Raw genomic sequence first — 23,152 nt, forward strand, 5'->3', positions numbered from 1 at the left:
GTTGAAAAGCATTCTTCCAAAAGATATATTCCTACTGGATATGAAATTAAATTAATAACAGTTTTTGCAAAAAGCTATGACATCAGAGGAGAGTGGAAATACTTTAAGAGCCCTCTATACACTACACACTAAAGAGTTCTGATTTTGTGGTATTTCGTGCAGATAGAGTTGTCTGCCCTTTGATTAAGAATAAAATAAATTGAAATGTACATTTTATTACTTAATTTGTGATCAAATCAAGCATTTATAACATTTCAATAGGCCAAGATGAATAGTAGAACACTTCATCTGCAGGTATTTTGCCGACTTAAGTAAACAACAATGATTTCTGTTCATCAGTACTTCATTGTCTTTGAACATTTTTCCTGGGGGTAAATGCAAGGTACCCTAGGTTGAAAATGTGATAGATAAACTCAAAATTTAAACCTTAACACACTATAATTTTCTCAGTGTCCCAGAAATATGTTCCTTTGGTATATAGAGGGTCCTTCAAGGCCCATGGTATACTGAGAAGTAGCTAAATAACCCTTATATTTGATAATTTTAAAACTCAATGAACTTGTTCAGTAGAGCATTCAAAGACCTCTACAAGAACACGACATACAGATATATATATATAATATACAATTAACTTGGACTTTAAACACTTACTTAATTTTCCCTTTAATAAGTTTTTGTACACTTTAGTTCTCAAGCAAATCTTGTGTAAATAATTCTGATGAATAACCATTATTTATAGTTCTCTGTTTTCCCCTCAGAATTCATGTTATCATAATGATAGTGTTTATTTCGAATTGGCACATTTTCTTAATTTTCCATATGTTTTACGTATGTACACAATATCAATTGGGTGTTAACTCATCTTATTTCATCCGTGAAGATTCTATTCAAGGGTATTACCAGTTTTACTTTGATCATAAAGTTCAACATTAGTGGAATGTGTTACATCTAACAGTCAAAATTGTAAAATTCGCTTAGAGTGAGGAACGCAGTAGATCGATTTTAGATGAATAGAAAACATGACAAGCGTATCGAAAGGTTCATTTTAATTGTTTTAATGAATGACAAGGCGAGGTAGAATGGAGCATAAAGACTGATTGAAAGCGGCATTACGAAATTTTCATGAATTACTTCGACGGTAAGCCGATATTTTGAAATGAATTTATCAAACAACCAAAATTCCTATGTTATAGGTTTGTACATTAAATTTTCATTCCACCATACGAATAGCCATCTGGAAATTCGACATTGTTCAACCGAAAAGCCAGGTGTAATGTGAAAATCATGGGCAGTGGGACTAGTGCCACCACGTAAGCACAGAGAGAGAGAGAGAGAGAGAGAGAGACGTTTTTATAGAATAACGGTGATTGTAATGTTATACATACACATTAACAAAACTTCTTTTTTCTGAATAGCGGGAAGAGTACACTCACTGTACAAGATGCCGTAAGTATAAATACACATCTAGTTAAGGTCAGACGACACGTTCCTCAAAAATATATAATTTTCCTCAATAATTTGTGATTAAAATATTACTACTTTGAGAGGTTTCCTCACAAAAAATTGGAGTATATCAACAGGCATTTGTGCAAGATATCTGAGGATGGCATTTTCTATATAATCCCATAATGGAACTCGCTTGATCTGCTGACATCCTGATTCTTGGTTTATATATTTTTCAGACATTTTGAAAATAGTTTAATCAAAAGATAATGATAATTATTAAGATTTTTGGTATATTACAAAGGAATGCAAAAACAGATATTCGAGGAACGTGTCGTCAGACCTTAGACATGACATTTCTGATAATCAGTAAGTCTAGAAGGCCCAAAACGTTTAGTAATATTTACACTTTCTAAAAGTATTTCTTATGAAAGCGTATCCGGTATGTGTCTGTGTGTAGTTTGATTTGATTTAAGATTTTTTGAAGAACCACTGAGCCAATATCAGTACAAATTAAGCTTTACATATGTACATTTAAGGATTTAGAAACTCTTTGACTTTCTATATAAAACAGACTTCACAAATGATACCTCTCCATGTGTTATAGCCAAGCAGGGGAACTGGATAAAGTGGTGAAAGTAAGGGGATTTGCAAAGGGAAAGTGAAGAGGAACAAGGGTGTAATGATAAAGAATACCCCGTCCACCCAACAAGAACACAATCAGTTATAAAAGTAAATGTATTGTTCGGATTGATTTCAGAAAATCGCCTCCAGAGCATTAAGTCTTCACCATTTTCATGGGGTCATCAAGTCCACTTTAGCAGAACTTCATAGACTCTATCTAAACGTAAGTTGCTAATATTTTATGTAAAATTTCATAAATTAATATATATATTTTATCATTCAATCTACTCTGATCTTTTTTGGAAATAAACAGCCCACAGGCCGAGTGTCTGCTGTTCTAAATGATCTTACACATCCTGAGTCCTACGAACTGGAACTTCTCATCAATGGATGCAGTACATCTGATGCAAAGCGCATTTCTTCTCAACTAGAATATGCTGTAGAAAACATCATATATGAAGTATCCGGGATCATGGTGACTCATTAATTACATTATGTATATTCTTTTGAAGAATAGATGTTTGATCATGTAATTTCAAGTCTTGATACATCTTTGAATAAAAAAAATAGCAATTTTTTTTTTACCACAATTAAAAAAAATAGTACCAGTATTCATATGCACCGTATAAATTTATTTCAAGCCTTCAAAAGGCGTGTTGGGCACAAGCTACAAATCATCAGGGATATACGAGTTGATAAGGGAGGGGAACATGTTCCCTGATGGTTATTTCTTGCATTGTGAACTGGTGAGTAGAAAAAAATATAGCATTTCATCCTTTTACATCGAACATAAGAACATGATATGAGAACGATTTTTTCCCTGATGTACATAGTATAACAATGCAATTTGATTTATTTTATGTAAAGAAAACTGTTATACATAACCCTAGCAAAAACAGCGGGTTTGTGTCATTAACATATTTTGCCATTTTAAACGGCATCCTTACAGACACAGACGATTCATATCGTTAAAATATGCATTATGAACAAGACGAAACATTTCCCTAGCAAGCCACAACTGGTGTAATTGATAAAAAGGATGCTTTGTGATTGCTCGAAATACAGAGTATGAAATACAATACATGTAATTATATGATGACCGAGATCTTCAGCAAGTATTGTTTGAATTTCTCACGAACCTATTCTTTGTCACTTCGTTTTTCCATAATATGTTCATAGTTTTCAGTCGGACTCATCGCTCGAAGAGATATAGCCGGCTTTTGTCACATTGTTCAACGGGATGCCGCCAAATGAAGTTTACGTGTTAAATAAAGTACACACTCCCAACTGCTGCAGAAAAATCAAAAAAAAAAAAAAAAATATGAAAGTTATATGAATACTTTCCTAATCTATTAAAACATAAATGGAAATGCGTTTTTTTTTTTTAAATTTAATCTGATGAAAAGCATTATATAATACTTGTAAGTATGTAGAATACACTTGGATGCATACGATTTTTATCGTCAGTTTACAATGTAAGTAAAGGTTGCGTTGTCAAGTACTAACACGTAGGTAATTAGGTCCCTGTCAAACTGTCACGATTTAGAGCTACGATTCATTACGAATTCAAAAATCGCAGCAAATCAGGATCATCGTGGAGGTATAATCGTAGGATATCTTCCTTATTCGTGTTTAATCGCAGTAAATCGCAAAACTCGGCGATTGTTTTGAGCATGTTCAAAACAACCGTGGACACAGCACGATTTTTAAGTATTCGTAGACAATCACACAACATTCGCACTGCACTGTTACACAAATTCGTAGTAAATCTTCGTGCGACTTTCGCGGTACGTCGTAGTACTCGCGACATTGCGAGTGTCCTACAAGTTGCTGCGAGCGTCTTTCGAGTTAGTACAGGTATCCTATGAGTTAGTGAGAGTGTTTTTCGAATTGATAGTACGACTTTCCCGCGAATATGTTATATTTAGAGTACGAGTTTCCTACTGTATCGGAGATACAGGGCGGGGCTTAAGGCGAGAGCGATAGCTCGAGCCAGGCCCCGCCCTGTATCTCCGATACAGTAGGAAACGAGTATTCTAAATGACTTGTGACATGACCTTTCTTATGACCTCGCTAATTTACATGTGTATTTGGGTATGTATCTCTCAACCAATCAGATGATTTTGCAGAAAGTTGATTTAGTACCCCATTTTTAGCAATCGCAACTGAAATGCCAAGTGAGGTGGATGTGCAGGTATCTGTCAATTTAAATAATTATAATTATGAGATGCATTATATAATGTGTTTTCCCAAAATTTAATTTATATTTGATTGCGTAGGTTTTTTCCTTTCTATTTAGCTCTTGTTGACTTTTTCTAAAAATCTAAGCTACGAATTTAGTGCAAAACATTTTGATACATAAGAATCATTTATGGGAATGTATTTGAAGCAAAAATGTTTCAGGGAGGTTGTATTTTGAGAGAAATGTCCGACGATGTCATTGACCGGTCGTCATACATGTGTATACAACATTCTTGGCTCCAAATTGAAATAAACAGATGTAAGAAAGGGGGCATATTACCTTCATGTTTGAAACAAAATGTAGAGGAACCAAAGGCAGATCCAGCACTCACTCGCGCACGTCGGTACCCCCCCCCTTTTTTTTTTTCTTTTTTGCTTTCGTAAATTATGTTTGCTAAACTTGTATACACTTTTAATTTATCAACACGAAACGATCACGCACGTATATAGTGTCAGGCCTGATTATGAGTCTAACCCCCCCCCCCCCCCCACGAAACCCTCGATTTTCCAGTTTGAACATTTTTTTTTTTTTCGAAGAAAACCATTTGTGTACTGCCCCCACTGCCCCCTTTCTAAAATTTTTGAACCCGCCACTGGTAACTTTACGTTGTAAAATTGTATACTTAATTAACAGATTTTGAATAGACACTAACAGCGCTATCATGCGATTTGATTGATTCTTATGTCTATATCATTTAAGACACGGATTCAGTTTTCCGTCATCGCTAAAAATAAACCGTACTGTATCGTTGATATTTTTCAGATACAGTACAGTTTCTGCTCATTTGCGTAAGAAACGCCCACTAAAAGTGCTCTGTATTGCAGTTATTGTACGGCTGACTTCAAAAGAAAACTCGCCGGGTCATGTCACAAGATACGAAAAAGGACGATTGATGGCACGTGCGATTGAACTACGAGTCAATACGATGTAGGCAGATGTCTGTTGTTAACCCTGACGAAATTAAAATACCACCTAAAATAAACGGAAAGAAGATAAGAAAAGTGAAATAAACTGAAAATGCATGTGTCACAGAACCTATGTAGACCGTGTTAACTTTAACAAATTCACGAAGAGATTAAACATAATCAAATGCTCCACACTGTAGCTATTACCCTGATCAAGCAACATGAATATGATGTTTAATAATTTCAAACAACTTTCTCTATAATCTATATGCATTTCATAATATTTATTTTATTATCAAATAGTCATTCGTCGTAGGAATATCGTGCAATATCGTAGTCATTCGTATCTTGTGTAACCGCGTTTAACATCCGTAATCGTATAAAAATCGTAACCAGTTCGCAATGCAGTCGCCTCAGTTCGTACTTAAATCGTACAAACCTCGTACTTTGTCGAACAGATATCGTAGACATACCGTTCCAGCCGCAAAAAATACCACACGCTGTGGAAAAATCAATACTGAGCTGGCGACTGAAAGCGATTTTGAAATTTTAATAATTCGTGGGTAATTGTAGCATAAATCGTGACATCTAACCTGGGGGTCGTAACATAAAGCTTGCTAAGTTTTTGACTTAAGTTGGGTCATAAGTATGTTTTAGGTGCAATCATAAGACCTGCCTAAGTACTACTTAAGTATGTCTTAAACCGGAACATAAAACGGACTTAGGTAGGTCTTAGCTAAGTCAAACTTATGTTCAAAATATTTGTTATGAATCATCCTAGTTTTTCAATTTATTTATATATATATTTGTAAAAATGATTTAGTTACGTTTTTAATCACATATGTATTAAAGCTGACGTCCTTACCTATCGGTTTTAGCTAGGTTAGATTAGATTTCGTATTTAATTAAAGTTAATTCTGTTTAAATTATTCGAAATACAATGTATTTGAAAACAAATATTGCACGGTCACAAAGTGGCACTAGTGGTTCATTGTAAATGCGTGAATATTGTTTATCACTCGAGACTGCGATGTTTTCAGTTTACCGTTTGTTAGCTCACCTGAGCCAAAGGCTCAAGTGAGCTTTTCTGATCAAAAATTTGTCCGTTGTGTGTCGTCGTTGTCGTTGTTGTTGTAAACTTTTCACATTTTCATTTTCTTCTCAAGAACCACTGGACCAAATTCAACCAAACTTGCCACAAAGTATCCTTGGGTGAAGGGGATTCAAGTTTGTTCAAATGAAGGGCCACGCCCTCTTTCAAGGAGAGATAATAAGAATTAGTGAAAAAATAATGGCATCATTAAAAAATCTTCTTCTCAAGAACCACTGGGCCAGGAAAGATGAAACTTATGTGGAAACATCCTCAGGTAGTGTAGATTCAAGTTTGTTCAAATCATGACCCCCGGGGGTAGGGTGAGGCCACAATGGGGGATCAAAGTTTTACATAGAAATATATAGGAAAAACTTTTAAAAATCTTCTTCTTAAGAACAGCAAAGCCATGATTGGTCATATTTATAAGAAAGCATCCTCAGGTAGTATAGATTCAAGTTTGTTCAAATCATGACCCCCGGGGGGAGGGTGAGGCCACAATGGGGGATCAAAGTTTTACATAGAAATATATAGGAAAATATCTTTAGAAATCTTCTTCTTAAGAACAGCAAAGCCATGATTGGTCATATTTATATGGAAGCATCCTCAGGTAGTGTAGATTCAAGTTTGTTCAAATCATGACCCCTGGGGGTAGGGTGGGGCCACAATGGGGGGGGGGGTCAAAGTTTTTCATAAGAGTATATAGAAAAAAACATTAAAAATCTTCTTCTCAAGATAAGCAAAGCCATGATTGGTCATATTTATATGAAAGCATCCTCAGGTAGTATAGATTCAAGTTTGTTCAAATCATGACCCCCGGGGGTAGGGTGAGGCCACAATGGGGGATCAAAGTTTTACATAGAAATATATAGGAAAATATCTTTAAAAATCTTCTTAAGAACAGCAAAGCCATGATTGGTCATATTTATATGGAAGCATCCTCAGGTAGTATAGATTCAAGTTTGTTCAAATCATGACCCCCGGAGGTAGGGTGAGGCCACAATGGGTGATTAAAGTTTACAGAGGAATATATAGGAAAAAATCTTTCTCTCAAGAACAGAAAAGCCATGATTAGTCAAATTGATATGGAAGCATCGTTGGGTAGTATAAAATGAAATTTGTTCAAATGAGCGCCCCCGGGGGTAGGGTGGGGCCACAATGGGGGATCAAATTTTTACAAATGAATATATGGGAAAAAATCTGCTGCTCAAGAACAGCAAAGTTATTTGTTATATTGATATGAAAGCATTGTCAGGTAGTTTAAAATCCCCCATCCCCCCTCTCTCCCCCATTAACTTTTCAATACTGAACTGATCTTTGCTTTTCTTCCTAGCCAATGTGCTCAGGTGAGCGATGTGGCCCATGGGCCTCTTGTTATTCTTTCGTTTGACGAATGTTCACTTGCTTTCAAATTGTCATTCTCGCAGATATGGCACGATAACCGAACTTGTATGTATTTGAAATTGAAACTCTAATAAAAAAAAAAGTGCAAAACAATAGAGACATTTTGAATTTTTTCCCTCCCATATCAGCACGCAGAGACTGCAGACGTTTTATGATATACTTATTTACAATTTAATGAAAGATGGAAAAGAATTGTTTTCAGACAATAATTTTTCGTATATCTCTAACTTATCAACAATCTCTCTCTCTCTGGAACGTTAGTGAACGGTAGTGAACCCTGTCTAAATCCTCGCTTGTTGCTTTCTACATTCAATCTAATTTACAGAAAACCTTTATTTGTTTTCTAGTCATATCCTTTAATTCACCGGCAATTTTTAAAATCATTTCATCTCATTTTTTCACAGTGAACAAACAAATCAATGAATACTGTATACAATTTACTTATAATGATTAGTGTTTATAACCTAGGTCCCACTAATATTTCAAACGTATCTCAAAAATAATATTTTGCATTTACATGTACATGTATATGCCATTTAGAGAGTGATATTGGAATCAGTGCCCCCCCCCCCCCCCCGAAGAAAAACTAAAATTCTTATACCAGAATATTAAATATCGAAAATTATTTTTTAATACATAATATAAATAGAGGAATGTTTTAACATAGAAAGACAACCTTAAATAGTTCTAAATATATGTTTAAGAAAGTTAAGACATACTTTAGTCACCTCTACCGGCCGGCTAAGTTTTGCTAAGATTGTCAAATCTTAGCACGTTTCTAGTTACGGTCTTAAGTTTAAGACTGTACTTAAGTCCTACTTAAGCATGGTCTTAGACTTAAGTACCCTTTATGTTACGACCCCCTGGTGTAAATGTACATTGCTTCGAAGGGGTCAAGTTAATTCACACCCTGATTAATTCGGACCATAGTAAAAGGTTCCTTCACTAAAACTTTGATATTTTATTCAGAATATTAAGTTTTTTAAAATTTGATTTTATAAACTTATAGAAAGGACACAGTTGTCGAACTTCTTCCTATTTATCACGACACCTTTTTGTCAATGTGTCATAATTAGTAGACATTAGATATTAATAGATGATGTGAGAACTTGTATTTTTACAGTCAATATAGCAATTTAGTCCTCTGCGTCGTTGATTTTTATAGGAAAGACTACACTTTGATGAAAACATGAGGACTGTTTACGTAGGGGACGGTGAGGCTTTCATGTTGCTTGTTGGAATGTTCATAACTAGAGGTTTAATAACCACGGTGAGACATGTTTTCATTTCCTAAGTACTAAATGACAGGTGGAATAAGAAATAAATGTCTCAGGGATAAACTGCCTTGAATATTTTGTCTTGAGAAGGTAGATATTATCAAGAAAAGGCAAAAAAGGTCTTCAAAAATATTAAAAATTTCTCAAGAATCACTGGGCCATAATAGATGAAACTTAAGTGAAAGCTTCCTGACAAAGTAGAGATTTAAATTTTAATTATTAAAATCGTGGCCCTGAGGGTAGGATGGGGCTACAAATTGGGATAAAAGTTTAACATGGGGGTAGACAAGGAAACAGGTGCCTAGGAGGTAAACATTCTTGTTTATGTATTGATCAGGTAAACGGAACATTCCGTAGTCTAATTAAGTATAAAAACAAAAGCCTAACATTTGTTATGAAACACATCAGCCATAATACGATCCAGTGATAGTTATATTTGATAACAAGGTCGTTATAACGACCATAGAATTTACGAAATGCTGACTTTAAACGACTTATTAAAATCCCTGTAACATCAACCTATCTGTCAGTATCCTGCCTCGGTTTAAAAATCGATCGTACTCGGAGCATGCTCTTGAGTATCGAATAAATTGGGAGATTTAAATATGCAGGTGATAGCTGGATATTACTACGTACATGTAAATAAGGAATGTTGTCGATGGAAAAGCGGAAGTCATCTCGTTTATCATACAATTTAGTAGTTAGTTGCAATTGGCCCTTATCGTCTATAGTCAGTAAAATATTCAAATATGAAACTAATCCGACACGCACAATGAGACAACATTTGTGACGGAATAGACAGGATGTCAGATTTCACAGTGTGAAGAACAAAGAAAACAGTAAAATGGGAATGAAAATTACATAAGGATCGGAATTGAGATTGAAATGGATTGCACAGGTGTCAGATTAGACAGTTTCATAACACTTATCGTTCATGCTAGTTATAATATTACATCACATTTATCTCTGTACTGGGTTTAAGGAGAATGTCTTCCTTTCAGCTTCTCCTGAAGCCGGTAGAATACCGCCTGCTGACCTTAGAGAGGTTCACTGGACTGGCAGAGAGCAACCTCCGGGTCCTGGCCACAGCCCTTCTGTATATCGTCAGACAAGTCACCGTGATCCGTGGAAAAAGAAATATGGCAAGTTAATTTTGCGATCTACATCATTTCAATTATGTTTTTTTTTCATGCAATGTTAAAGTTAATAATTGTCTTAACTTTTCCCGAGCCAGAAACAAAAGTGGAATTTTCAGATCGAGTAAATCTACGGTACCATTGATTTTTTCTCCTTTTCCGACATATTCCAGAGCCAAATGGGAAGAGTTTACAGACGGACGGACGACGGACAACAGAGGCCTGTTCAACAGAGCGAACGTTCGCGAGCGCTCGCCTTAAATTCCTTTTCTTTCCAACAGAAATGTTCGCGAGCGCTCGCGATCGTTCGCTCTGTTGAACAGGCCTCAGGTGATCAGAAAAACTAACTTGAGTTTATAATGTCATAATCAGTGCACCGCAACCAATAAGACCCCGAAAGTGTGTGGGGGGGGGGGGGGAGGTTTGAATTTACTCCTTCAATCCTCTTATACACTAGACAATATTGCTATCGCACCATCATAGAAAAATTAATTTTACCTTTTCAAAAATTGTTGTTGACCATAGGAGAGCGTTGTAAGGCGGTATGGTGTCTGCAGGGTGTTTCTTTGGAGATATTTATTTAAAAATAAAACAATTCAAAACAAATTGCCATGAAAACTACTTTGCACCACAGGCCCGTAGGACCTGCCATTCAATGAAAACTACAGGGCCCTGGGGAAATTATCAGTCCCCGTCCATTTTCTGTACATTTACAAATATCAGAAAAAAGTGTTGCTTATAAATATTGATATATCAATAGGCCTTATGATTAATCTGATATTCAAATTTTTGAAATTATGTCTATTGCTTAATCTGATTAAGAATGAGAATATAAACAGGAGACTCAAGTAGTGCAATCATTATCTTCAATTTAAAGGTGCTGTTTTATCTCCGTCCCTGCTTTTATGAAAAGAAATCTGCTGATCAGCTGATTGAGTCTGAAGTAGTGACACACTTTAACAAAGTTTTTTTTGTTTGTTTTGTATAAATTCAAGCTTAAATATATTTTTGTATCTGAAATAACTCGTATAAGACTTAATCTTTAGTTGAGTGAGTAGATAAAAATAATGTAATGGCTAACTTCATGTATTTCACATGAACAGAGGAATGGAGGAAATTCGGATTAAGAAACAAGAGGCCCATGGGCCACATTGCTCACCTAAGTAACTTTGGCCCTGCTGTTCTTCACCTGATTTCCTACCTTATAATACCTATTGTGGCCACGCCCTGATCCCCGGGGTTATGATATGAACAATTTAGAATCTACCCAACCTCAGGATGCTTCCACTTAAGTTTCAGCTTTTCTGGCCCACTGGTGCTTGAGAAAAAGATTTTTCCTATATATTTCAATGTAAAACTTGGATTCCCTATTGTGGCCCCGCCCTACCCCCGGGGGTAATGACCTCTTCCAATGTCTTCCTTTTCTTGATTTTCTTGATTATCTCCCCATGGAAAGAGGCTTGGCCCTTCATTTTAACAATTTAAACTCCCCTTCACCCAAGGATGCTTTGTACCAAGTTTGGTTAAAATTGGCCCAGTGGTTCTTGAGAAGAAGTTGAAAAAAGTTTACAGACGGACGGACAACGGATGATCAGAAAAGCTCACTTGAGCTTTCAGCTCGGGTGAGCTAAAAAAGTCGATCGTTTTTAGGAACAAGCAGGTCATATAGCACTGTCAGATGTATTAGTTAAAGAAGATTAACGACCAATTGAGTCATACAGCTTTGATTCTTATTTAATTTTTGGGAAATACCTGCTTTTTAGGTTTCAAATTTAGGCCTAAAGAAAATCCAGCAGGCCCCTGGGACTTATTTGATTTTCAGCTTTACTGGCTCCCAGCCAATTTTACTGACCTCGGGCCTTTGATCTGTGGGTTTTGCTAATGACTGAAGCTAAAACACGCATAGATTGATAATTTCATGAAAATTTATACTCTCTCAAAGAGTTTTGAGGAATATTATCTAATTTTGACACGGGGCCGAATTTTGCACCAAAGCACCGTGTCCTTTAGCAAGTCAAACTTGAAGTAGTTATTATTAAATCGCATGTTTTCTCATGTACTAGAGTGATATTGAATAAAAGTCAACAAACATATATTTTTTTAAATGACGACATTTCCTGTCCAACCGGAAGTGACTGTATCTCTTGATCTTTGATCTCATTACTAAATACTGAACGAAAGACCTAGTCGTTGCTAGAAAAAATATTCTCATCTTATTATATTTGGAGACTGATTATTCGACTATTATTCGTCCGATTGAGATGAACCCTTTTAACGGTTAATAGGCTTGATGTGGAGAATTGCGGAACGAAGGTCTTTTTCGCTCACATGTTCTTATATCACAGTACTATAAAATTGAATGCAACATGACTGTCTGACACAATCATTGAGTTCTACGATATGATTTATACTATAATTCTAGCACATGCGCACTCTGGTTGGCTGAAACTCTAAATGACTATAATAACTTCTTTATTTTTCAGCACAACGGTATAAAATTTATAATATAGATAAGTATCATATGTTCTTGTACAGTACTATAAAATTGAATGCTAGATGTATGCACATGTGCTGAATTCTGATTGGCTTTTACTTTATTGGCTTAACTCTATTGAATAAAATACTTTGAAATTTAAGACATACTAGTATGCTGATATTGTGAGATTGTATAAAAAATATGTGAGAAAAAAAAATCTAGAAAAAAACCCCGCACTTAAGTGTGCTGATTAGCTAAGATTTGAAATGATTATAACTTTCCGAGTTTTCAACGAATTTAACAAATTATTAAACATATATGTACGAGGGCTGTTCGGAAATTATTGAGACATTGTGTATATTTTTCTTTCTAATGAACGTTTTTCATTGAAAATTTGCATATACATTTGACAAACACTAAGAATTAATTAAATCAAGAAATATCTTACAAATATTTTATTTCTTCTTTTCAATGTTATATTAATGTATCAATGGTAAGGGTACCCGGCGCAGTCACGAAATCAGATATTGAAAATATGTAAGATCAACGTTCAAACTCCCGGTGGACCTATAGTAAGAGTGAAAATAATTCAATTTATATATATAATTTTTCAATTTAATTTTGACTTCATTTTGTGCAAGTATGATAGAATTTCGATCAGAAATACGGAGATCATAAAAATTTAAGCGCGGTATAGAAATCTAATAATGAAGACAAAATTGATTTTGACGTCAAGGCGGCGCAGCGAGCATACCTAAAATTTTGTGTAGCGCTATTAGGAACTCTTTTCCAGACTTCATTACCTGCTAAAACAGTAACAATGACAAAAAAAACATGTCTAAGGGTTTGTTTTTTTTCTTTGGGATCTATTATTTCTTACAAGTACATGTAATTCAACCAGAGTAAAAACAAACGCTCCAAACCACCATTAATAATTACGGACTAAATTACATGTACCCACGTAACATAAATCGGTATGCATGACGCTAAGTCGACCCGAATATGACACTGCATGTATATTTTACACTGGGGTAGCAACATTAAACATATTTTATTTTTTTTAAAGAATCGTTTAAGAAAAGAGACAGTTATTCTGATTGATATATCTTTCTAATTTTTCAGCGAATTGTTTGAAATAATGTAAAATGTCGATCTATATTACGATACTATGGGAAGACGTACATGCATATGACAATTTCGAGGGAAAACGCACCTGCACGAGCGCTAAAATCTTATTGGCTTGGTTTGCTGTACATGCGTTGCCCCCCCCCCCCCCAAATCTTATACGAAAGTTTGCCTTATGTTCAATTGTAAATTTTCTTTACAGCCTATTCCACTGGAACTACAACGATTCTTGTTTTCGGATGAGGAAATGCGACCTGTATATGGAAGACTAAAGAAAACTATAAGCTATGGAGAGGTATATTATATGTTTATTAAGACATTACAATGTAAAACACGTCGCATGTGACGTTGAAATCTCGTGTTTTCTTATATGATTGTTACATTTCTAGAGATATCTCAAAGACTGGGGTATCGAATATATAAGAAGACTGCGGATTTCTCAACAGTACGAAGCACAGTATCAATAGCTTGGAGAACCAATGGCAATACTTCAAGAAGATCTCTTTTCCAATAGCTACAAGTGCACAACATTTCAAATAATATATTCAAATAAATACAATGTAAATTTTTGGAATTGCTTGTCTATTAATGCACTGAGAAATTCTGTAAATTTTAAACATTATAATCATTAAAATATAATGAAGTACATACATATTTGCCTCAGAGAGTTTATGTATTGTATTGTTCTTTGCAAAATGTGTTTGGGATTTGAATGATATCAAAATTATAATATGATTTATGCCAGCAATACAGCATGATTTTTTTTTTTTTTTGTTATTTACAATGATAATTCCTACAAAATATTACTTTTTTCTTGACAAAAGATTTCTTACTTTTTTAGCACTAATAAAATATACAACTCAAGCCAAATGATAAATAGCTTGAGTTTAGAGATCAATAAAAGGGAAAAGTTTAGTGGCTTGCTTCACAGACATAGCCACAATTACACACATGGCGCAGTGGTTAAAGCGAAGGCTTTGTAAAAGACACTTCGCTCCAGAGCCGCAAAATCAATTTCAATTTATCAATCACTATCTTGTTGTTTACTAATTACGCCACTTTTAAAAAGGGGGCTACTCTAAATTTAATCACAGCATTGCCATGAATGTGAATATCTCGCTTTCTTTTATAATGCTAGCATATTTTTTTGCATAATACTAGATGAAATCCCGCGCAAGCACGGGGAATTGAATTTACACCACTACCAACAGAAAATATATTGTAGTTTCTACTGACGGCCTACAGGCTTATAGCAGGAAGAAATACTTTGTACAAAACCCCGCAGGAAGTAGATGTACGTCAGTCTCCAAACAACCCCCCCCCCTCCTTTTTGTAAAAACTTTTCAGATGCTTTTATTTCATTTCCGTCAAGGATAAAAGCAGCGAATATGCACATTTTACTGATAAAATGATTTTTGTTTTTGGGAGGGGGAGTAAAAATTCACTGGCACTTGGGTCTTGGTTTATAAATATGTGTGTACCTTATTGATATGTAAAAAATGTACTTTACTTTCTTTTTACATATCAATAAGGTACATACATATTTATAAACCAAGACCCAAGTACATGTGTAAAAATCAGCTTTTAACGCCCTATGAATAGACCGAGTATTTGATACTGTATTCAGAAAAAAAACTGAAATGTATTGATTAAAGCACAGAATTTTACAGCTTTAATTGTATTTGAACAATACCTTATTTATTAATTTTCTCTTTTCATGTAAGCAACTTTATTAAGCAGTACAAATTGTTCTTCGGGTTCATTGCCACGATGCTCTCAGTCAGCAAGGAAATACATGTATACTAATTTTACCGATAAATTTATTAGGAAAACCTATTACATACATGTATATGTAATAGCCTTTCGATATATAACAACTTATAATGTTATCAATGGTTACCATTTTCTTCAATGACCATTCACACAAAGCATTTTTTTATGTTCATACAGCTATTATCGCCTCGTTTTTACTTTTTAACATCGGGCTCGATGCTGTATCTGATGTTCTAGAAGCTTCCGTCAATATTAAGATCGGTGAATGACGAAAATAATTCGCACATTCCCTTTTTAATCGGTTATCAAAACTTATTTCTTTTACATCATTTAGATCAAGTTTTGATTGAATAATTCAGTGATGACGTTTTATGAAATAAATAAACTATTGCTTGTTATCAGTTTCATTAAAAATTGCCAGTAACTTAGATCCGCCAACCGGAAACGCCACCGTACTCACGTTTTTGCTATTTCATGGCTGTTTATAGAAAAAGAAAGTAGACTTTTAATTTTATGTACGATACTTACTATGCGAGTGAAATCTAAATATAGTTTACGGACATCAGCTTGTATCTAGTGTATTGTTAGAGGAGTAAGTAAGAACTCTGGTGCACCCGTTTCGGAGTTTATTTGCAAAATTTATTAATTTATAAGTATAGATGGGCCATCTATATATATTTTGTAACTCGTCGTCTACAGAAATACAGACTGCAGGCATGAGACGTGTATTATTCAATGACAGAGCCTCATTCAAATCCGTGGCAAAATATACCAAGATTTTGTGTCGCATAAGGTGCTGGCACTAAAAACAGTGACGAGTGCAAGGCCGAAAGGCCTTAATTTGCAGCCTTCCGAAAAATTCTCGAAGGGATAAGCAAGCAATAAAGCGGCAAGCAAACAGCGCAACATATTATTTACAATATACAAAATTCATAAAATCACATATGCTTATATGCATTCTTATTTAATAACTCGAATTTTAAGAAATATAATTATAATTTGATATAATGTGTTGAGTGTTTCTACCTTCAGATATTACAAACAACCATTCATTTATTCTCTCAAAAACCATATGAATGGTACAAGAGGTATATATATATATATATATATATATATATATATATATATATATATATATATATATATATATATATATATATATATATATATATGTATATATATATATACATTACAATAATTATGGACGAGCAGAGATTACAGGAGGACAGACAGTGTCAAAAATTTTGGTGATAAATATACACAATTTTCTTAAGAATGATGGATCAGTATTTGTCATTAAATTACAAAATTTTATAACATTTGGGTGTACATAGTATTTCTTTAACAGAAAATCTTTTCGAATATTACATAATACATTACATTCCAGTAAGTAATGAAATTCGTCTCCAATTTGATTATTATTACATAAATAGCAACCAGAAGTCTCTGACGAGACTGTAGACTGAGTCTGTGTCTGAGAATAGTTAACTTGTGTAAAACGTTTTATTGGAATCAGATCAAAACTGAAGGAAAGTGGCTTTTCTATTATTTTGTAGCTACGACAACGTCATTCACCATAATTAAAAAAACTGAAAAAAAAATACGTATCTTAGTGTAGTCTTTTTCTGTAAAAAGTTTGACTGAAATTGGACCAAAACTGTAGCCTTAAAAAAGAATTTCTAAGACATTTTAATTTTTAACCATAGCAACACCGTTCGGAAAAAAAAAACGATAATGAGAATTATCATATGTATCTTAGTGTTTACTTGTATACCTAGTTATGTTGAAATCAGAGTAAAACTAAGAGGAGGAGCGTTAACAAAGAGTTTCACAGAAATTTCTATTTCTTATAACCATGGCAACACTAATAACAAGAGGCCCATGCGCTACATCGCTCACCTGTGCACATTGGCTAGGAAGAAGCAGAAATCAGTTCAGTATTGTAGAGGGGTGCAAACTTTAATTTACACTACCTCAGAATGCTTCCATATCAATATTACTAATCATGGCTTTGCTGTTCTTAAATAGCAATCTCTATCCAGAGTCATCGTTCCCGCTACGCTCCACTTATACCTCTGTCAACGTCTAAAAAGTAGTACGGATGCGGAGACGCGTGGCCTTGATCACAGGAAGATTAACAAGCGTATAACCTTCACTTTTCTGTATATGTGTCAATGCTGCAAGTTGTTTGTCTTTTAAAACTAAACCATGTTGATATTTGTCGGCAATGCGTTTTAAATTTTCCACGTTCTTCTTATCTCTCTAAATGAGTGATGCAATATCCCGCCGAGAAATAATCCCTTGTAAGATACGGTGATACAGATATATTTCTTTCTAATTTTCATACATAAACTTTTCTTTAAATTTTTAAGCGAAAATATATAACTTTACAATTTATAATTTGTTATGCAATAGGTCAGGGTAAGTTTTGCCAAGAATCTTGGCATTTAGACGTTAACAGAGGTGTTGTAGCGAAGCGTAATACGCCTTCTGGTGATAGATTGCTTAAATAGAAGAATTTTAAAGATTTTTTTCCCTATGGCATGTAAAACGTTCCAATATTCGATCATTTCCATTTTTATTGTATTTCCATTTGCATTGTATAATTTTCCATTTGTATTGTATAATTTTTATTTGTATTCTACAATTTTCCATTTGTATTCTATAATTTTTATTTGTATTGTATAAATTTTCATTGTATAATTTTTCATTTTTATTGTATAATTTTCCATTTGTATTCTATAACTTTCCATTTGTATTGTTTAATTCTGCAAGTGGTAATCCAACTTATACCCATAGCTCCCTTTCTAGGGAGGAAATTCTTCAAAACCAAGTCAGTTTTAAATACACTGTATAATTATTTTTAATATTCCAAATGATCAAAATGAATTTGAATTACCATACCTATACTGGATTCCAAAACTCCATAAAAATACTTACAAACAAAGAAACATAGCGGATTCCAGTAAATGTTCTACCAAGCCTCTTTCTTTACTCCTCACTAAAATATTTACAGCAGTGAAGGAGGAACTTCAGGAGTATATTCCAGAAGTGGTGAAATCAGATGTGGATACTTAACAACTCCAAAAATTTGATATCACAAAATTTTACTAAATCATAACATCAAAACGAATGACTTTGCAACACTTTATACAACCATTCCCCACGATAAATTAAAGTCCAGGCTTTTTAACATCATAGACGGCTGCTTTTTCAATAAAAATGGAACTCGTAAATATACTTACTTTGCCAATGGTCATTTGCAAAATTATTTTGTTAAAAACATTCTGAAGTCTGAAGTTGATATTTAAAAAATGCTTGAGATTCTGATTGACAAAATCTATGTACATGTAGTTTTTGGAGATCAGGTCTTCCAACAATCTATTGGAATTTCCATGGGTACCAATTGCACCCCGTTATTAGCAGAAAAATTCTGTATTCATATAAAGCAGAATTTATTCAAAAACTTATACATGAGAAGAAAGAAACGCTTGCTGTGGCCTTCAACTTGACGTTTAGATATATCGACGACGTATTATCAATTAACAATACTTACTTCAATCCACTTGGCGATTCGATATATCCCAGTGAACTTGAAATAAAAGACACCACAAAGTCTGACACATCTGTTTTATACTTGGATATTTTACTAGAAAAAGACATTAATAGTAACCTAACAAAAAGACTTTATGATAAACGTGATGACTTCAACTTTTCTATCGTCAACTTCCCTTATTTATGTAGCTTTAACCCTCATCACTTGCACATCGGGTTAATGTCTCCCATTTGATTCGAGAGCATGCTCAATTTTTTTAAAACGAGGCAAGCTATTAACCAACAAGTTGATGAAACAAGGATATCAACATTCTCGTTTGAAGTCGTCTTTTCGCAAGTTCTCTGGTCGATACAATGACCTGGGCCCGTTTTACGAAAGAACTTAGACCAAGACTAAAACTAAGACTAAAGTTTAATTCTGCCTATAACTTTTTAATTAGTCCCCTACCGGTGAAACCAGAGGGGACTATAGGTTTCCACTGAGTCTGTCCGTCCGTCTGTCTAGCTGTCCGTCTGTCTGTCAGTCTGTCCCACTTGTTTTTCCGCACTTTTTTTCTAAACGCTTGCAGATATTGAGCTGATTTTTAGGTCACTTGAGTCACTCAGGTGACCTATTGCTATCCGTTTTCGTCCGTCGTCGTGCGACGTGCGTTAACATTTGAACATTTTTAGCTTCTTCTCTGAAACCGCTTAACCAATTTCAATCAAATTTGGCATAAAGCATCTATGGGTGAAGGGGAACAAAAATTATGAATTTCATGGTCCCTGCCCCCCTGGGGGGTGGGGCTAAAACCACCAAAATTAATGCAATCCTTAAAAATCTTCTTCTTTACACCTGGACATCAAGCAGTCAAACTGTTGGCATGATTGTAATAAGCATTGAGCCCTCTACCAAAATTGTGAAATTCATGGCCCCAGGGTTTGGGGTTCTGGTGCTAGGTCTGGGCTATAAAGATCATATAGTGAAAGTGCATTATTTTTTTGGAATATCTTCTCTGCTCCTGGGTATCAAATAAACTAAGTACATAGTTATGAAGAGCAAGAGTGCCTCTTCCAAAATTGTGAATTTCATGGCCCCAGGGTCAGGGGTTCTGGTGAAAAAGGGGGGGGGGCTCTATTGATTATATAGTGAAAATGCATTAATTCTTTGAAAATCTTCTTCTCTGCCCTTTGGTTTTAAATAAAGTAACTAAGTACATAGTTATGATGAGTAAGAGTGCCTCTTCCAAAATTGTGAATTTCATGGCCCCAGGGTCAAGGTTTCTGGTGTTAGGGCGGGGCTCTTTTGATTAAATAGTGAAAATGCATTAATTCTTTGAAAATCTTCTTCTCTGCCCCTGGGTATTATTTAAACAAACTACATTGTTATGATATGCAAGATTGCCTCTTCCAAAATTGTGAATTTCATGGCCCCAGGGTCAGGGGTTCTGATGAAAAGGGGGATGGGGCTCTATTGATTATATAGTGAAAATGCATTAATTCTTTGAAAATCTTCTTCTCTGTTCCTGGGTATTAAATAAACTAACCAAGTATATAGTTATGATGAGCAAGAGTGCCTCTTCCAAAATTGTGAAATTGATGGCCCCAGGGTCAGGGGTACTGGTGTTAGGATGGGGCTCTATTGATTATATAGTGAAAATGCATTAATTCTTCGAAAATCTTCTTCTCTGCTCCTGGGTATTAAATAAAGTAACTAAGTACATAGTTATAATGAACAAGAGTGCCTCTTCCAAAATTGTGAATTTCATGGCCCCAGGTTCAAGGGTTCTGGTGTTAGGGTGGGACTCTATTGATTACATAGTGAAAATGCATTAATTCTTTGGAAATCTTCTTCTCTGCCCCTGGGTATTATTTAAACAAACATTGTTATGCAAGATTGCCTCTTCCAAAATTGTGATTTTCATGGCCCAAGGGTCAAGGGTTCTGATGAAAAGGGGGGTGGGGCTCTATTGATTATATAGTGAAAATGCATTAATTCTTTGAAAATCTTCTCTGTTCCTGGGTATTAAATAAACTAAGTTAAAGTACATAGTTATAATGAGCAAGAGTGCCTCTTCAATTATTGTGAATTTCATGGCCCCAGAGTCAGGGCTTCTGGTGTTAGGGCGGGGCTCTATTGATTATATAGTGAAAATGCATTAATTCTGTTAAATAATCCTGTCTGCTCCTTAGTGTTAATCAGATAAACAAAGTGATTACTTACATGTATGATGAGCAAACTTCTGGTCCCAGGGTGAGAGGCTCTGGTGTTTCTCGGTGGGGACGGGGGATGGCTCTATTGATTATATAGTGAATATGTAGTAAAAAATGCATTATTTCTTTGAAAATCTTCTCTGCACCTGGGCATATCAGAGGCAAAAAGAGTAAAGTTTTAATAAAGATTTTTGAACATCTGGACCATTTTGTCAAGTTTTCTGGTCAGGGCTCTATTAATTTGTATTCTACTGAAGATAAATGGGGAACAGATCAGAACCTAATTTATGACTTGTTAATGAACACTAGACTAATTATAATTTATGACTTGTTAATGAACACTAGACTAATTATTTTGTTGATCCTGATCACCCTATTTTTCTTGCTTTTGGGCAACAAAGCTTCACCTTTCAGTTCATTTTATACTCTATGGATCCTCTAAATTGTTGTATCATACTCAGGTGACCCTTAAGGCCCTTGGGCCTCTTGTTGGTATATGACTTTAACTTGATGAGTTTTAGTTCAAGTTTGTATTTCGTTCCGCTTCATTGATTTTTGACGGAATTATGGCAGTTTCAATTTTTATCGGGAACCAGATTACACTTGCCGGTAGGGGACTAATATTGCTAATGCAATACTCTCAGAATGCTTGTTTACATCATATTAAAAATGTTTTTAATCTTTTTAAAAGGAATATTTTTACGATGGCAATTTTAAACAGAATAATTGATTTTGCAAAATTTTACAGTCAACTGAAGTTTTTTTGGTCTTAGTCGTAAGTTCCTCTATAAACTGGCCCCTTATAAGCAAATAGAATCTATCATTAGGGTCAAATTCTGACCTTGTCAGCAAATACAATTTATATTTGAGTCAAATGCTGACTGACGTTTTTCATACTAATTGTTAGGCCATTATTTACATATGAAATTTCTACGGATTTTTCCATTTACCCGATCATGACAAGGAGCACACGGCGGGTGTAACCGGTCGACAGGGAATGCTTACTTCCCTATGCCACCTGATCCCGCCGGTGATGGTTTTGGAAGGCCGTGTTTGCTCTGCTCCCGATTTATATTGTTTTAATGGACAATTTATCATTGAGTCAAATGCTGACTGACGTTTTTCATACTAATTGTCAGGCCATTATTTACACACTGAATTGTCGACGGATTTTCCCGTTATTTCCCGATCATGACAAGGAGCACACGGCGGGTGTGACCGGTCGGCAGGGGATGCTCACTCCTCCATGGCACCTGATCTCACCTCTCATGTGTAGAGGTCCGTGTTTGCTCTGCTCCTATTTTGTATTGTTTAATGGACTTTTGAGCTTGAATACTGTTCGTTATCTCCATATATTTCATGGACTATGAGCTTGTCTTCATATTTCATCATTTTCTGTCACAAAAAATGTTAAAATAGCACATGAAAAAGTGTTAAATTCTGACAGATCAGTCTGAATCTAAATGCATGCTATCGAAACCTTCCTAGGACTAAGATGTATCTTAAGAGATATCTCAGTCCTAACTTAGGTCATTGAATCTGTCCTAACTTAAGACTTATCCTAGAAATTCTCCTAGAATTATGACATTGCAAGACTCGTCCTGACATGAACTTAAGAGACTCCAGACTTTTTGCAACCGTTCATTTCTTTTAAACCAGTGGTACTGGGGGGAAGGGGGGAGGGCAAGGTGGGTATTCGTGTTACTTTTTCCCGATTTTTTTTTTAAAAGAATCCCCCAATCCTTTCCCATAAAATAAATATATCGTTAGAAAGTTTTCCTTTTTATGCCTCTTACAGTTAATCAGGATTTATATTTGTTTGTCTGTTATTACCTTGCTGCTTATCACCCATCCCCATCCCCACCCCACCCCACCCCACCCCAAAAAAACTTTGAAAAACACTGCTTGC

General features: G+C 34.9%; 1 protein-coding gene across 1 annotated transcript; it reads left to right on the forward strand.

Moving 5' to 3' along the window:
• Nucleotides 1-1,441: 1,441 nt before the first annotated feature.
• On the forward strand, nt 1,442-14,200 carry LOC133178492 (uncharacterized). The gene is made up of 9 exons (XM_061313186.1): nt 1,442-1,446; nt 2,051-2,081; nt 2,204-2,290; nt 2,381-2,542; nt 2,709-2,813; nt 8,874-8,978; nt 9,987-10,127; nt 13,925-14,064; nt 14,114-14,200. The coding sequence occupies exons 1-9, from the start codon at nt 1,442-1,444 to the stop codon at nt 14,187-14,189; spliced, it is 852 nt and encodes a 283-aa protein (XP_061169170.1). The 3' UTR covers nt 14,190-14,200.
• Nucleotides 14,201-23,152: the final 8,952 nt, after the last annotated feature.

The sequence above is a fragment of the Saccostrea echinata genome, unplaced genomic scaffold, assembly GCF_033153115.1.
Source record: "Saccostrea echinata isolate AGI-Se365-2 ecotype Australia unplaced genomic scaffold, CSIRO_AGI_Sech_v1 ptg000003l, whole genome shotgun sequence".
Taxonomy (NCBI): Eukaryota; Metazoa; Mollusca; class Bivalvia; order Ostreida; family Ostreidae; genus Saccostrea; species Saccostrea echinata.